The following is an 18,277-nucleotide window of genomic DNA, read 5'->3' on the forward strand; positions in this document are numbered from 1 at the left end:
CTGCATTGTGTTCCTCAAGTTGACTGTACTGATAAGGAAAACAAGCCCCACTCCCTTCCAACAGCTCCAGTTACCATGGGTATCAAAACCGGTGGCATTTTTTTTTTTTTTTTTTTTTTTTGCTGCTGGGGGGGAGGAGTTTAAAAAAAAAAGAGGGTGAACACCTGTTTATACTTAGTAATTAACTTTCATTCCATAAGAAATCAGATGTGCCTTGTATTTAAGTTAGTTTAATTAAGAGGAGTGCTCACTGTGATCTTTAATGACCTATTGGAATTATTCTTTAAAAAAAATCTGTCATATAAATACTTCAATTGAACTTAGAGTTGTGGTTGCTGGCTTGCTAGGCACCACTGAACCAAATCCCCAACCCCTCAATTTATTAAAAAAAAAAAAAAGGTAGTAATACCTGTCTAATGCTTTAAATAACTTTCTAAAAATTAAACATTTCTAGTACCATTCTGAAACTTTTAACTAGCATATAAGCATATATTAAGCTAGTTACATAATTTAAAAGGAAAACAAAGGTTAAAGAGACTTATGGGATCACTGACAACATGGTTGTATGTGTTTGTCATAGTAAAAACATGCTGTGCCCTCATCTTTGACTGGGTCTTATGAACAAACAGAACCCTCAAAGTGAAGGATGTCACAGCAAAACAGATGTATAAAGTTTTGGTGTACCATTTTGAAGTATGCTTTAAAAATAGATAACAATACTGCATATCTCAAGATGCTAAAATAAATGATTTTGATAGCTTTTTTTCTTTAAAGAGACTTATAGGAAATTAACTTAAAGGTGCAGAGGGAATTTGGGTAGAGGAACTAAATTAAGGGCAATTTGAGGGGTAGTTTGGAAACCTGGTGTAGTAGAAGCTTCCTAAAATATAGAGATATATAAAGATGATCTAAAAAAAAAATCTCCAAGTAATGGGAGAGACAGACCCAACTGGCCATCTATTATCATCAAATGAAGCTTCCAGTACTGGGGACTGGGTTACATTTAATTGAGTTGTTGGCCAAAGGGATCCCACAGAATGCTCAAACAACCCAGGCTGTTGCAAGACTACAGGTTGCTCTCCACAAACTAACAGCAAGACCCTATTGAAGACAACTGAACATGGAGAAGTCAAGTTTGTGCCTACCAGAGCCTTCATTCCTACATCCTAGTCTTTGGTACAGAGGAAGGCAGCACACTACCAAAAGAGAAACAAACAACAAGCCAGATACAAACCCTTTTGTCTACAATGGTGTCCTGCCTGCAAGATAAACTTGGGCAATGGGTTTGTGGGAATAACCAATATCTGATTTGACTGAAGGCCCACTGCCCATTCCACAAGATGGAAATCATACCTGACATTTTTGGGTGGCCAATAATCAGAGACTAGATTGCCCAGAGACCTAGGCAAACACAAATACTTCTGTTCTCAAGAAGAAAATAAAAAAATAGCAACAAAATGATTTGTAATGATGACATTCTGCTATACACATAGTACCTTGCTCTACCATTATCAGAGAGGCTACCTCCTGCAGCACTTGGGAACAAATACCACACCCAGATAATATGCAGAGTGAGAGACCTTGGAACACTCTGCCCTAAATGGGATGCCTCCATCAATTCCCTCCTCTCGGGGCTCAAGGAACCCTGCACAAAGGAGGCAGATAGTGTTAAGAGCCAGAAGGCTTAGAGGGCACCAAGAAAACAAGGCCCCCTAAAGCGCATAAGAATTCATAGGACTCAAAGAAACTGAGGCAGCACACATAGTGTCTACACATGCCTGCACCAGAAGGGGTCCTCCATCCCTAACCCAGGAGAGATCTACATCTGATAACCACTTGCAAATGGTGGGGAAACAAACTACTGTATGCCCAGCAAATGGTGCAACAAAAAACAAACTCAGTAACATTGAAAGTTCCTTGTCTCATAACATCATATCAGGACCGGGCCCTTTACCCTACAGGTCCTTTACAGGTCCTTTGTATATGCATTATAGCTTACAGTTTATGTTTTTTGTGTATTTCTGAGTGTAAATGAATGGATCTGTTTCTTGTGCCTTCTCTTGAGTTCTTTTCCTTATTTTTCTATTACATGTTAGTTTCTGTTTTATTACCCCCTAGAAGCCTGTTTTTCTAATGAGAGACAGAAAGGAGGTAAGTCCAGATCAGAGAGGTGAGGAGGCACTGGGAGTAGTAGAGAAAAGAAAGCCACAATCAGAATGTCATGTGGAGGGGAAAACAAAAACAAAAACAAAACACCTATCTTTAATAAAAGGGGGAAAAAGAAAGGTGACTCCATTTCCAGGGTCCCTGTTGCTGTTCTGAGAGCAAATCCATTTACTAGAAAAGCCTTACAAGTAGGAGACTGAGCTACTCATCAACATTTACGTTTCTTAAGTGCTCTATGCCAAACATTTCACAGAAACCAAGATTCTAAAATACATAAAAATGGCTTTCAAGTGATAGCTCTTTGTCTGGGGTCTCTGACAGGTCTCTAGAGAGAGAAGGGGCTTCCAGATTCTTCCCGTTTCTCCCAGTCCTATTTCTTCCAGGAGGCATTAGCTGCTGCTCTGTTTCTTTCCCAGTCTATGCCGCTCCTTAGTTACAAGGACCTAAGGCCCAAGGTTAGGTGGTCCCATTACTGCCATTCAGCAGAAGGCAGCTTCCTCAGGACCAAAGAGACGTGTTAACTTGGGCTCCTGAGCTTCCATCTGCCTTACTTCCCATCCCCGGGAATAGGAAGACCAAGCAGAAGTCACTGTTCTACCCTTATCTAGCCCCGGAAATGCTGGCTCCCATTCCACCTGTTTTTTCACACAGGGTCTTGTTATGTCAGCCTGGTCTAGAAGGCACAACCCTGATATCTCAGCCTCCTGGGTGCTGGTATAATTCTCATGTACCACCAAGTCCATTTACCTCTGACCATGGAGACCAGAGAATTTTCCGGAATTTCAATAATTTTGACTATAAAAGGACTGAAGCCGAGACAATCACCCCTGGCACTGAGCTTATCAAGAGGCATTTCCCCCCCCCCCACTGTATCTTAATCTAGCTCATCACTCCTTTGTCTGCTGAAGTGGAGGAAGCCACAACAAATTATGCACATGGCTGGGGTGGGGAGTACTAGTCACTGTACCAGGGACTCAGAAAACCAAGGACTCTATGGGCATCAATATAAAACATAAGAGCTGAGGTGGGAAGCTACATCAAAGGTGTATTTCTTGAAAGCTCTGGACATTTGGTGTTAAAATTCTACACACTCCTACAAAAGACTTATCTGTGTTTAAAACCCTTAATAGCCCTAAAACTGAGCCAGGTGTGGTGGTGCACGCCTTTGATCCCAGTACTTAGGAGGTGGAGGTGGAGGTGGAGGCAGAGGCAGAGGCAGAGGCAGAGGCAGAGGCAGAGGCAGAGGCAGAGGCAGAGGCAGACGGATCTCTGTGAGTTCGAGGCCAGCATGGTCTACAGAATGAGTTCCAGGACAGCCAGGGGTATTAGACAGAGAAACCCTGCCTCAAAAAATAAGAACAAAAAGAAAAGCCATAAAACTCAAGAATTAAAAACTTCTTTACAAAAAGCGAACATATTCAATGTTGTACTTCAATAAAGTTCTTTTGTCAATTTCAGCAACCATGGCTCCTGTTTGAGATTTAGCTTCATTTTGATGTGAATAAAAGTAACACTAAGTGTTGGAGATGTTTAAACTGAATTTTTTTAAATTTCAATATAACACTCAATATAAAACTTTATTTTAGTAAACATAAAACTTAGCATTTGTGCATTGTGTTAATGTCACAAGGTAAAACTGGGAGAATAAGATGAACAACTTTACTTCTGCAATTCCTGGTGACTGTTGGTTCACCTTCTCTTTCCTACTATTGCTGTCTCACTATAATCAAAAGGACAGCGTTCTACTTCAGGAATTTAGACAAAAGATAACTTCACCTTGACCTGAGGTATGCATGTCCTCCTTGCATTTCCCACATTCTTCCCAGACAGAAACTTTTGCAGCATCTTTATGACAGTCGTTGGAGTCCCACGTAACTGAATTACAATCCCCAGTGCTTGAAGCCTGGACTGTGCCCTCTCACTTCCCCGAACCCCACCCCTTGCAGTCTTAGTTCCTCATAGGAGCAAGCAACTGCAAAAACCAAAACAAAAATCTTCCTTGCTTAAAACTGTTCAATGCTGTCCACTCCAAATAGAATAAAACCCAAATCCCTGACATGGTCTTTCCCCCACCAGAACTGGCCTACAGTATTAATGCCTCCTGTCAATTTACATTAACTTACATTCTCATTTCGCAGCCTTTCTTTTTGATCTTCAAATGTGTCAAATGCATCAAGTCCCAAATTTAGTGACTTTGTATTTGCTGCTTTCTCTTCTCATAGACTTTCCCCTCAGTCTTCAGACAGAGTCACAGTTCAAACACTAGTCTCTTGGAGGGACTTTCTCACCTGAATGAACTAGTGTCCTTCCACCCTTCTATCATTTTCTATACTATTTCTTGTCTTGTTTTGTTTGGCTTATAAAGATTTATTTATTTTTGTTTATGTGTACATGTGCTTTTACTCTGCATACTACATGTGTGCCTGGTGCCTGTGGAAGCTGGAAGAGGGCATCGGATGCCCACAGACTAGAGAACACAGCTGCCTCTGGAAGAACAGACAGTGTTCTTAACTTTCAGCCATCTCTCCAGCCCCATTTATTATTTTTTAACATCACTTTTATCACATGAAATAACACTCATTTCTATGAGTCTACTCTTTGCTTGCTATCTTATGCAGATTTTACAATCTTCCTTTGGAGTTATATTAAAATGTACACTATCACTCCTAATATTACTAATATTACTGTGTTCTTGTTTCTGCAATATAACTAGAGCTTTAGCCATCAATACTAATATCTAAAATTAGGAGTTCCTGAGTATTTTAAATAATAATATTCTTTATTACAAATATGGCATGAAATTTTTTAATGAAAATAATACAAAAATTAAATAGCAAAACCACTTTAAATGACTTACAAATCTATGTAATTTGGCTTATTATTATCAGTTTGATTTCATAAAATTGATTGTTCCCAGCTATACTATATCAAGAACTGCAGTAAAGAGAAATGAAATCAAGTACATAAATCTCACAAGCCCTGTGCTCGGCACATATTGCTCAGAAATATTCGTTTTCCTTTTTTATTATTATCATAAAAAGAAACATACAACAAGTTTTACAAAACATGCCAACTTCAGTTAAAGCTTCTTGCAAAAACAAAACAGCCTCCTATAAAGAACCTAATCTGGTATATGTTTATATTTTCTGAGGAATATAGTGTAAAATTTGCTTCAAGGACCAATAAAATTCCTCTCTAATAAACTAATCTGGAATCTAATTATAAAGCCTCATGTTAGAATTTAAGTTTCTTTTACAGAATCACTTCTTTAAAAAAGTACAAAGTTACATGATCAAGAAAAAGTACCCAGTAAGTGACCAGAGAAATATCCCTGTTGCTGCACATATGGCTCAGTTTATCTGAATTCACAAAATGAAGTATTAAACATGGAAATAATGAGAAGAAAAGACTAAAGAAGTGCAATGCCCCAGCTACTCTCTCTGACCTGTTTTGTAACTGCAGTCATGCTCTGACTTTAGATAGTATCTTTCACTGCCCCGGTAACTGTTCTAATTCAGATAAAGCTAAGTATCTGTCCTATCTATAGCCACACAAGAACACAGAAAAACTGTGAACATGTATCACGTTCTACAATGCATGTTTTCTAATATCTTAAACAGAACATTCATTTAACTCCAGTCTGAGGTATATGGAAAGGTTGAAAGAATCATTAGTCCACACCATAGGCAATGTACCATACAAGCACTGCCACCATAACTCCAAACACGGGAAGGAGGTAGGACTTATACTTCTGCCAAACAGACAGCTCCACTGCCACCTCATCTCTTTTCTTGTTCTTCTTCCTGCGACCCTTCAGTCTGTTTTCAAAAGCTTCCAGTTCAGCCTAAAGCAAAATGGTTACATTTGTATTAAATTCAAATACACTGATTTGTAACTCTCTATTGAAATGAAAATGAAACAATTTAGGGAATGTTTTGATAGTAACAGTATAATATATTAATTTGATTTAAACAACAACAAAAGTCCTCTCATCTCCTGCTGACAAAATGTATTCAACAAAATGTTAGAGTTCAGTTAGGTAAACAAACAGAACTGAATGCCAATACAGTAATTCCTTCAGACTGGAAGCCTGTCTTTGATATTAGGCATGCAACTGACTGAATCAAAGGACTCCAAAATGCAGACAATAGCTTTTGTTAATTTAACTCCATTTTATACCTCAAGAGCACCTTCCTGACAATGCAGAGATACTCCACATATAATTTTAGCCTTTTTATAATGCAGGAAATATGAATTAGTGGCTTATAACACAGAAATCCAAATGAATAAAGAAAAAAAGTTGCCTTAACTAGATTATTTTCTTTATCAAATACCCCCCCCCCTTTAAAGATACAGTTAAAATTCTTAAAGGGGAAAAATGCATCATGCTTTAACACCAATGATTATTTTAGGGAGAACTGAAAACTGATTGTAAAAGAAGGTAGCCTGGAGTATAAAAGCCATTCTCAAATGTGGGTTTTTATCATCCTGGTAACCCACAGTTCCTATACAATGATACAATAATGCACATAGTACACAGTAATTGACTAAACAATGATGACCATTAAGTAAATATGTACTACCTATAAAACACAGTTTAGTTGAAGGAAATGTAAATCTTCATTAACATATCCATTACTGTAGTCATAAACTATACTTAAAGACCATCTACCAGTGGATTTATTAATATAAAATGGCATTTGTCAGTAAGACAAATCAGAATATTTCAAGAGGATTTTGATATATAGAACAAACTCAATGATGGGCTGTATTCAGATACCCTAGGCCACCCATGCTGCAGGTTGGACAACTATGGAAGAGACAAGTCTGCTGGGTACCTGCTGCCTTCGTTTTTCTTCTTCCAGAGCAGCGTTGGCTTCTGCTTCTTTAATCTATTCACATTTGAAAGTAAAATTAGCAACTAGATATCACATCTTTGGAGATGTTTGGCATCTTCCCACCCAGGGTCTACTACTCCAAAGCAACTTTTGGTAGCCTTACATTGGGAAGCTTATGAAGAAATGTAAATATTATACTGGAAATTTACCAAGGTTCCATCCAATAGATTCAGGATAGTGAATATAATTTATATGTGTTTAGTTGTTATGATTTAAATAAACATTTCCTCTTACTAGCAATATGAGATCAGATCACAATTCAAGCCATTAAGACTCTAGAACTAAAACACTTTTAACTTTTCCTCTTAAGTTACCATATTAAGATCTAAAACCAATTATTAATACCACATTTTCCTAAAGCAGAAACTGATCATTTCTTTATAATGCCTGTCTGGAAGGCAAGACTTTAAATCAACAAAACCAATTATTTGTGAACTGAATTGTTTGGCAGGCAGAATCAACACTAAAGACATCTCAAGCTGCAAACCATCCCCAAATCTTACGTTTGCATTATTTTAGCCAAATTTTCAGGAGGCTAATGGTATCATTAAAACAAATGGCTATGGGCCAGAGCAACCAGTGTTAGACAAAAAGGTTAGATACACAGGAAGCAATAAAACTACCTAGAGTTCAAAATATGCCTATACAAGGAGCCTTTTGTGCCATAAGCACAAGTGGTAGAGAAAAGGCCATGAGCACATTAGTGATAAATCTAATGAGACATTCATCACCTCAGATGCTTTCCGCTTCATTTCTTTGCATGTTGCATCACATTCCACTGAAACCTGATTTTCACGTATTTTATTGCATGGCAATTCCTACAAATAACAGAAGTTGAAACATTTAATCCATTTTTCTTTCAAATCACAACTGTATGCCAGCAAAGCTTACCTAACAGCTGAAGGTTGGAAGTATGCTACATTCACTAAACATTATGTATCTTGGTTCAAATGATTAGTCCTTTATTTTATATCTTTTTTCTGACTAGGGGTATGTGCCCATGAATGCAGTGCTCAAGAGCCAGAAGAGGGCAAAGAAAGCCCTGGAACTGGAGTTACAGGGTGCTGTGTTGGATCTGACATGGGGTACCCTCCAAGATCCCCCTACTCTAATTAGAATAATGAAAACTGTAAAATTAAAACAATCAACTTAGTAATTTACTACATGCTGAATATATTTTTATCCCTTCTATTTATTGCTTCTTGTTATTTTTCCAAAGCTTCCCAGGAAATGTTCTAGAATGTTCTGGAGCAGTATTGTCCAGTAGAGCTCTCTGGGATAAAGGAAATGCTCCACCTGTCTGCTGTCTAGCAGAACACTATCAACCACCTATGCTGACTGTGCACTCGGGTGAGCAGTGCAATGGTGAGCCAAGACTTCAACAGTGCTCCATGCTACCTCACCAAAGTACACAAACATTTAGTGCTGATAGCCCAATCGTTTTCCTGAAAAGTTATACAGCTTTCTTTCAACTATTAACATTTTTTTTTAAGATCCTAGAAAATTCTTCACTAAGTACTAATGAATAGGAAACTACACTTGGACAAGACATGATGAGATCTCAAAAAACTGAAGAGACATCCACATTAAAAATAGTTTGCCAAATATTTTTGTGTAAATATGGCCAAGTTAAACACAAACTAAATACAAATTTAAACAGTGAATTTACCTACAATAGGAAAATACAGTGAAAATTTATAAAAAGAAAGACAATGCAAGAGCCACATAAAAGAATTTCAACAAATGTCTGTTGCATGGAATAATAAAGAATTAATGCAAGGAGAAACCAATTAGCTCAGGAAATGACCAAAATAACGTTATATATAACATGATACAACTCTAACTGCAGCATGGTAAACCAGTCAAATAAAACAAAGTCTTTAAGGAGACTCCATCCTGCCTGTTTCAAGCCAACTGAGAACTGAGGGGAAAAAATTTCTTTTTCTTAACTCTCTCCCCACCACACAACCCCTCCAGTTTTTGGCTGGCTTGGAACTCGATCTATAGACCAGGCTGGCCTCAAGCTCACAGAGATCCACCTGCCTCTGCCAGGATTAAAGGAGTGTGCTACCACCGCCCAGCCTTAACTCTTGTAGAATGATCTTCTGGTCACTAAGCTTTCATCTGCTCATTGTTCCATTAATTGTTTTTATCATAAACTATTTTTTTTCCAGGTTTGAGTGTTACTTTATAAAGCTCTGACTATAAAGTCTTCTCAAGGAATTATTTGCAAAGGAGAATACTGCTGGGGAATAAAAGCCTTCATATAAAAAGGACAAGCCGAATTCCAGGCCATTTCCTAACTCATTCTATCACTCTCACTAGCCCCTTGTTCAGACTTCAGTTTAGAACATAGCAATACTATGCCAACACAGGAACCGAGCTTGATCCAACAGAAAACCATCTTTCTTCTGCTAAGTTACAAAAATACAACTGCCAGTGCTGATTTTTTAGATGAGCACTTACAGAAATAACTAGGCTTAGAATATACTAGTTTAAGTATAATGAAAATATTCTAAAAAATAAAACCTTAAAATTAAAGCCAAAAAACTACCAACACACAAAACAAGTTAAACAAAAATTCATTTAAAATACTTACCCGTTTTATTCTTTTACAAGGGCATCTAAGTTTTACCTTCTGGTTACAATTAAAGGGGCATTCACCAGGATGACACACCTCTTTGCATCTGTGGCCACAAGGAAGCTAAAAAAAAAAAAAGTAACTGGTCATTTACATTTTGGTCACTTTATCTCCCCTTTCTCCCTAATGGTTGTTTTAAGAGTCTCTCACACATACTGTCAATTAATCCTGAATAATGAATGAGCTGATCCTTCAGCTTTTTTAAAGATAATTTATTATAATTATTTATACAAACTATTTTTATTAGAAAATTTTAGTATTGTTAAGCTCCACTTAATCGTAAATGTCACTGTCAGCCTACAGCCAGGTAACCAAGCCAATGGGAGGTAAGCAAGTATAAGTGATGTGTGCCTTAAAGCATGTTCCCTTCTCAGAGTCCTGGAAATGACACACCCTGGAGCAGTAACGGAAGCAGGCATGTGTGACGGAGGGTTAGGTGCCTGGCTAATGTGGATCACTGGGAGAACACATGGAACACAGGAATACTACCCTCTTCCTTAGATGAGAAAGAAGATTTCACTCTAAAACATTTATCCTTGACATTACATTAACACATATTATTTAGATAGTGAAGACAACTCTAAGTGCCACAATGTTTAAGCTTAATTATCATTAATTATTTACTATGTTTCTATCTTGAAAGTCTCCACATTCTCTTCCATTCAAATCTCATACTTCAATTTGAAATCAATGACTCTAAAGGGAAAAAGGAATAAAGGCATACAAAAAACCAATGAAGGAATCATGACTCCAGTGTGGCCCTTCACTCATCACTGCTGTATTCCGCCAATGGATTGGAGGCCGATGAAAGGGTGGAAAGCATTGGCCCCATGTCACATCTTCCTGATACTAAAAGTCCTCATACTTCCCAGAACTCACTGATAGCATGCAAGTCTTTTCTCTGGCTGGATCTGCTGAGCCCAAATCATACATGTCTTCCTCAACTAAGTCTAACAATGCTCTTGCCTTTCTCCAGCAAGAACTGACAGAAGTCAAGAACTAAGGGCCTACCCAGTTCTTTTACAATTATTTATATTAGAAAAGTTTAAGATTCTCAATCTCCACTTCAAGAGTTGATATCATAGCCAGGGCTACATTAGCCATTCCAGCTTCCTCCCTTATATCTGTAGCTGCCAATGTCAAGGAGAGGAGGCAGATTAGACAGATGTCTCACTGTAGAAGCCAGTTCCTAGAGACCAGTTCCTTCAGGAGACACAGAACCTGCCCCCATCTAAATGCTTGGCGCTCTCCCCCCCCCCCTCTCTTCCTGTAGCTTACAACTAGAAGTGAAACTTGTTCACTGTGCTGGTATGTCCACCAAACACCCAAAGGCAAAAGCGATGCCAAAATCTTGAGAACTACTCGCTCGCTCACTACTAATCAAGAGAAAAATCATAAGATAAAAAAAAAAACATTAAAATGCTAATACAGAGTATTGGCAAGAATGGGAAACAATAGAAACTCAAGTAACAAAAGCAGGAAAACCTGATAATTTTCCATAATTGGAAAATTCACTGGCAATAAACTGATGTAACTATTTTGGAAATCAATTCAATATGATTTATTAAGGTTGAAATTAAACATTCCCTGTGGGCAAGGAATCGTACCACTTCTATGTGCCTACAGGAACCTGTGCATACACAAAGCAGCAAGTGTTCATAGCAGTGTTATCTTAGGGTTTCTATTGCTGCGATGAACACCATGACCAAAAAGCAAGTTGGGGAGGAATGGGTTTATTTGACTTACATTTCCATACTACTGTTCATCACCGAAGGGAGTTAGAACAGGAACTCAAACGGCAGGAATGAGAAGGCAGGAGCTGATGCCAAGGCCATGGAGGAGTGCTGCTTACTGGCTTGCTCCCCATGGTTTGCTCAGTCTGCCTTCCTATAGAACCCAGGACCACCAGCCTAGTGATGGCACAACCTAGAATAGGCAGGACCCTTACCCATCAAGCACTAATTAAGAAAATCCCCTACAGAAAGATCTTATGAAGGCATTTTCTCAATTGAGGCTCCCTCCTTTCATAACTCTAGTTATGTCAAGCTGACATAAGAATAGCCAGCACAAGTGTTTTTGGTAACAACCCAAACTAGAAATAACCCAAATATTTATTCACTAACTATAGAGTACTCATATGACAGGATAAATAGACAAATGCAATAAACAAATCACAAAAGCATATTCTTTTAAAATACCAGGCAATATTTCTGTAGTTACACATACCTGCAGCAAGACCTATAAATAAATGGCAAGTGGCAAGGGACAATGACATGGCTCAGCAGGTCAAACTGCTCAGATTTGCTAACCAGGCCTGGCAATCGGAGTTCCATATTCAGAACCTACATAAGGGTGAAGGAGACCAACACCACAGAACTGTTCTCTGACTTCCATGCATGCATACTGGTCCCCCAATAAAAATTAAGAAAAAAAATTACAGTAAAGGATGGTAACATTTAGAATAGTGAGAAAGAAATGCATTCAGGACGAAAACTTTGACAAGACTTTTGAGATGCCAGAAATGCTTTTAATTTTTTTTAATGAGGGTAGAATTATAAAATATGGGCTTCCTAGCTGTATTAAATAATACACATATGCTACGTACATACATGTGACATTTAATTTTATTTTAAAAAGATTATTTTAAAACCTGCAAATAAAAAAAAATCACATGTCCAAATTAACCATACCCAATGTTTATACAACATGATGGACTTATAAACAAAATTAGCATTCCAAATGAAAGCTGTGAAGCTTCACATTAAATTTTACACTTTTAGTATAGAATAACTTCTATGGGTTTACCCACTACCAAAACAAACAAAAACTTCAGGACAGAATTAGAACTAGAAAAACAAGCAGCTTCATATTCTCACTCATAATCCATGCTCATCACCTACACTCAGTCCTTCCGTGTTCCCTCATACTTAGTGTTTCTTGTTTTCTTTTTATACTATACTGGACCTATGTGACACTTCACTTCTAAAAATCAAACATATACATGTATACACATGTACCTTGTTTTTAATAATCTCCTATCTAACTGCCTGTGGCTTACAATTTTAATCTATATTTTGAATCCTATTTTAGACAGTAAGCCATGAGTCAATATTTTCTGCAGTAAAATTTGTAAGCTAGCTTTAAAACTGTTTCTTAAAAAAAAAAAAAAAAAAAGGAAGGAAGGGAGGGAGGGAGGAGGGAGGGAGGGAGGGAGGGGAGGAGGGAAAACAGAAGAGAAAAGAAGAGAAAAGAAAGAAAAGTTACTTCTAGTCCTAAACCTCTGTGATGGTTTGAAAGAAAGGGAATGGCACTATTGGGAGGTATGGCCTTTTGGTGTAGGTGTGGTCTTCTTGGAGAAAAGTGTGTCACACTGTAGAGGCAGGCTTTGTGGTTTCATATATGCTCAAGATTTGACCCAGTGTCTCAGACCACTTCCTATTGCCTACAAGACAGAGGACTCAGCTACTTCTCCAGCACTACATCAGCCTACACACTGTCACGTCCCACTATAATGATAATGAACTGAACCTCTGAACTGTAAGACAGCCACCACAATTAAATGTTTTCCTTTGTAAGAGTTGTGGTGGTCACAGCAATAGAAACCCTAAGACAGCCCAAGTCAACAGAGATGTGCATTCACCCTAAGCATTTTCAGACATCACATTTCTAATGGGCCCAGAAAGGACCTGAACTGAGGCAGCCAATAAGGAGAAAACCTGGAGGAGCAACGTCCCAAGGAGCCCAACTTAAAAGACCAGTTATAACTTACCTCTTTGGGGCACTGGTTTTTGCAACAACTGAGGAGGTTCTTTTCATTTATATCAGCTGTGGTTATTTTTCTAAAAATAGGAAAAAATTTGATGTTATTCAAATCAAAGTCCATTTTTGTATGTTTTCTAAGCATTCATGATTTTAAGCATATCCATATAAGTATCTTAATTCATTTTTTTCACAGAACATTTAAATTAAATACAATTATTCTCAACTCAAGGTACCATGGAGGCTGGAGAGATGACTCAGCAGGTAGAGGCACTTGCTGCACAAGCCTGACAATCTAGTACAACCTGCAGAACCACTTAAAGATGAGAGACATGACTCCATAAAGTTGTCCTCTGACCTCCACACATGTGCCATAGAGTGCAAAAGTATGTACGTGCGTAAACATACACACCCAAAAAAGTATTTTAAAAAGTTCTAAGCAAAAATAAATACACTAAAGAATAACAGGAAAATTAGATTTCTAAAAAATTATACGCAACTACTTTGAAAAACTATTATGAAAATAAACTTGAAAAACATAACAAGCTAGTAATTACCAAGCAAAATAAGCAGTTCTAAAATCAACCATGAGCTGTTATTGTACTAACTAAAAAAATTGGAAAATGCTGAAAACAGAAGGAAACATGTCCAAAAGAGTTGGAAAAAAACTAGTTTGAAGACACTCCCACAGCTTCTGATTTTCAGAAGTCTAAAAAAGTAAAAGTGGCAGCTACTCAGGGTAAATTATGTTAGATCTATCAAGAAAACAATGGCAATTTTTTCCCTCTACATAATGCATATGCTTTAGGTAAGGAAAATAAGACAAAGCAGATACTACTATGATAAATGCTATAATAAGATGTTTTTAATAATAAAAATCTACCTTTAAAAACTATAAATCAAAGCCAGGCAGTGGTGGTGCTCACATTTAATCCCCCTCGGGAGGCAGAAGCAGGCAGATCTCTGTGAATTCAAGGCCAGCCTAGTCTAGATTGAGTTCTAGGACAGACTCTCAGGAAAAAACAAACAAACATATAATATGCAGAGAGAGAGAGAGAGAGAGAGAGAGAGAGAGAGAGAGAGAGAGAGAGAGAGAGAGAGAGAGAGAGAGAGTGTTTATCTCATACCTAAGTAGCTATCAACAAGGCAAATTTCTATCCAAAAGATTTCTAGATTTACACCATTATTTAAATGCTCTTTCCAGGAGTACTCCAAACTTCTGAAAGCAGTGATACAACTTTTACCTATCCAAATTTTCAACAAAACCACCAAACAGAATGAAGCAGAACTTGGCTGGCTGACATCAGAGTCAGGCATTGAAGGTGATGCTGTAGTCCCCACTGAAGCAGCCTCCAGTCTCAACAATACACGATGTTTACTGAGTATTACACAGGATTCTTCCAGAGACAGCACTTGATATCCTACTAACACAAGAGTTTTCTTCTGTCTACTTACCTACATTCCACATAGAGGCTTGTAATCTTGCAGTGACATTTTAATCTAAGCATCTGAACACAAGGAGGACATTTTCCAGGGTGACAAGGCATAACACAAGGGTGAGGACAACCCAGAGGCCGTGGCTTAGAGCATCCTTCTTCACACTGGAGGCATTCTGGGCCAGCCTGAAAATAACAAGGAAATAAATCACACAACTATCTAATATTTCCATATATTAAGGTTACAAAAGACACATACCCCATTAAAACAGAGTACTTCTTCAGCAAGCCTCCAAAGTAAAATTAATAGGGCTCACTCAAGAGACTGTTCAGCAGGTACAGTGCTTGCTGCATAATCCCAGCACTCATGTAAAGGCCAGGTATGGAGGCATGCAACTGTACTAACAGTGCTGGGGAGGAAGGAACAGGAGGAGCCCCAGGGCCAGCTGATCAGTTGGTCTGGCCAACTGGAAACTTCCAGGTTCAGGGAAACAACAATGTGAGGAATGATTGAGAAGGATGTCTGATGTTGACCTCTGTCTTCTGCAGATACATATGCATATACAAATATGACATGCAACAAAAAGAGAAATTCCATTAGTAAAATGGTACCTGCTCTTAATCTTAAAAATCAACCAAGATAAAAATAACAAGTTTGTCAATAGGACCAGTATCATTCAGATTATTATGCCTATGAACTTCAAGTCAATTCACCTCATCTTTACAATGAATCTGACCATACAAAGTATCTCTACTAAACTGTGTATTATTTCCTAAAAATAACCATAGAAGAAATTTCAAATAAAACACCAGCACTGCATTCTTACCCAACAATCACTGCTGAACTATAGAAACAACATACTGTTAGATAGATATAAAGTTAAGTTATACTCACAACTGTCTCTCAGTGTAGCTTAACAATGTAATTCCCTCTGTTCTAATCAATTAGTTATATAACTAGGGTTAGAATCTATCAAAGAAGATTAAAGATTGTAACTGCAGTTATTATTTTCAAACATATTTGAAATAGAATGTGCAAAACAGCCATAGACATAGGCACTAAGATATAAAGGTTAACAATTTTGAATGGCATCCTAAATGAAGTCATGATTATAACAATATAGCAATGATTTCCAAGTGGCCAGGGGTTAGAAAGGCAGCTCAGTGAGTAGGAGCACTTCCTGCTCTTCCAGAGGACCAGTTCAATTTCCAGCACCCACATTAGGCAGTAATCATGTTTAACTCCAGCTCCAAATGATCCAACACTTTCTTTTGGATTTGGTGGGCATCAATACATTTATGTACATTTCTACACACAGAAACACATACACATACGTATAATTAAAAAAAAATAGATCCCTTTTCAAAAAAATCTATTTTGGTATTTAGAATTTAAAAGGAACATATAAAATTATAAAACATTCTTCTATAAATGTTTCTTTTTTTGTTTGTTTGTTTTTAGGGTCTCACTATGTAGACTGGGCTTGAGTTCAATCCCTAGAACCCACATAAAAAGTTGGGCACAGTAACCCATGCTTGGAATTCCACCACTGGGAAAGAAAAAACAGGCAGATCCCTGGGCATCCTCCGGAAAGCCAGTCAAGACTATTTGGTGAGTTCCAGTTCCAGGCCCGTAAAAATGTTGTCTCTCAAAAAAAAAAAAAAAAAAAAAAAAAAAAAAAAAAAAGACAACAATCTAATGTGAATGTTAAAATATCTGTGACATCAAGGACACAGTCATTACACATGCTTCCATCCTAAGGCTGTTACCTTATTTTTGCCAGTACAACCATCAACTTGAGTCACTTGGTGGCATTCTTTCATACATGTATGATTCTGACAGGACAACATTCTTCCACAAAGTCTCTTGCAAGAATAGGGTCCTACAGCATAGCATGGTAGAGGACTCACCTTAAAAATAAAAATAAAAAAGAGGCAATCAACAAAACACACAAAACTTTCTGGACTTGTATTTACAAAATGACTAATCTGAAATCAACTTTCATGATGGTCTAACATGTTTCAACTAATAATATATTCTATCAAGACATTCCTCTAAACATCTATTATTGAAAGGAAAATTGGATATAATGATTCTATAGTGAACACACAGAGGTTAATTCCCACAAAAAGCAGTGTATATTTTTTAAATTACTAATCCTGGGAAATCTTTGTAACTCTGAAGCAGTAAGTTATTTCTAACAACTCTAAGACAAAGTGGATAGAGACTACAAGCTAAACTTAATGATTACACTATAACTCACCTCATGCTTCCCCAGACATTCCCTATAAGAAAAAAAATAATATGAGAATATTAGGGGGATTCTTTAAGAAGGGTGTCTGAAACAAATATGCTAACTACACTAGCTTTTATTAAATAAGAAAAATAAATATGCACTTGGAAATAAGCAATTATAATACTAATGGAATATAAAGTTGACATACACACATCAATTTTTTTGCAAAAGGCTAACAGTGAGTAACTGGGACATGAAACTTATTTATACTGGCATACACAAAATAAAATAAATCTAACTGTATAGCTGAATGACATACTAAAAAAAAACTATGAAATGCTAAGGAGAAAATTTAAGGGTTTAAATAAAGATTCCATGTTTAAAAACAAGAAGGTATATACTTCAATATTAGGATAAGACTTTTTCTCAATTTCATCTATATTCAACACAATTCCAAGACCTCATCCAAAGCCAAGCACAGTAGTACACCACTGTAACACCAGCATTCAGATGCAAAGAGCATGAGGTGTTCAATATCAGCATCAACTCAATAGTGTACAAGTAAAGGCCAAGGCCAGCCTGAACTCCATAGTGAGTTCCTACAAAGCAAGATCAAGGCCAACCTGGGCTGCACAGCACCTTGGCTCAAAAGCCAAAACAAACAAAATTCTATTACCTAAAGTCTATATGAAAAGCACCAGCAGACATGAACAACAGCCAACACAAAGATGATGAAGAACAAAGCTGAAGGACTAATATCCACTGACCCAAGACTTACTACAAAGCTGTATTATTCAGAATGTTTGGTCCTGATGAAAAGGCAGAAAGATAAATTAATGAACCAGAACAAAGAGCCCAGAATTAGGCCTACACAAATAAAATCGGCTGATCTATGACCAAAGAAAAGGTAAACTACAGGAGGAATATTCTTTTCAACAAATGGTAGTGCTGGAACAAATTTATATCCACTTTAAAAAAGACAGGCGTTACACCTTTCATGATTAACTCAAAATGAATCACAGACCTAAATACAAAACACCTAAGACCTAAATAATCCTGAGCTTCATGATTACTTTTTAGACATAATGCCAAAAGCATGACCCATAAAAGGAAGAGTCAGCTTTAATTTACTAAACTAAA

At 37.3% G+C, this 18,277-nt stretch overlaps 1 protein-coding gene across 4 annotated transcripts in view; it reads right to left on the reverse strand.

Moving 5' to 3' along the window:
* Positions 1–4,955: 4,955 nt before the first annotated feature.
* Positions 4,956–18,277, reverse strand: part of Nfxl1 (nuclear transcription factor, X-box binding like 1) — a 38,136-nt gene continuing 24,814 nt past the window's right edge. For all 4 annotated transcript variants that reach the window (XM_027390849.2, XM_027390851.2, XM_027390847.2 and 1 more), the window contains exons 16-23: positions 17,165–17,186; positions 16,671–16,811; positions 14,920–15,086; positions 13,475–13,544; positions 9,664–9,768; positions 7,796–7,882; positions 7,005–7,058; positions 4,956–6,010 (exon numbers count right to left, since the gene is read on the reverse strand). In XM_027390849.2, the coding sequence (XP_027246650.1) occupies positions 5,837–6,010; positions 7,005–7,058; positions 7,796–7,882; positions 9,664–9,768; positions 13,475–13,544; positions 14,920–15,086; positions 16,671–16,811; positions 17,165–17,186 (820 nt within the window). In that variant the 3' untranslated portion in view covers positions 4,956–5,836. The remainder of the gene's footprint in view (positions 6,011–7,004; positions 7,059–7,795; positions 7,883–9,663; positions 9,769–13,474; positions 13,545–14,919; positions 15,087–16,670; positions 16,812–17,164; positions 17,187–18,277) is intronic.

The sequence above is a fragment of the Cricetulus griseus genome, assembly GCF_003668045.3.
Source record: "Cricetulus griseus strain 17A/GY chromosome 1 unlocalized genomic scaffold, alternate assembly CriGri-PICRH-1.0 chr1_1, whole genome shotgun sequence".
NCBI lineage: Eukaryota > Metazoa > Chordata > Mammalia > Rodentia > Cricetidae > Cricetulus > Cricetulus griseus.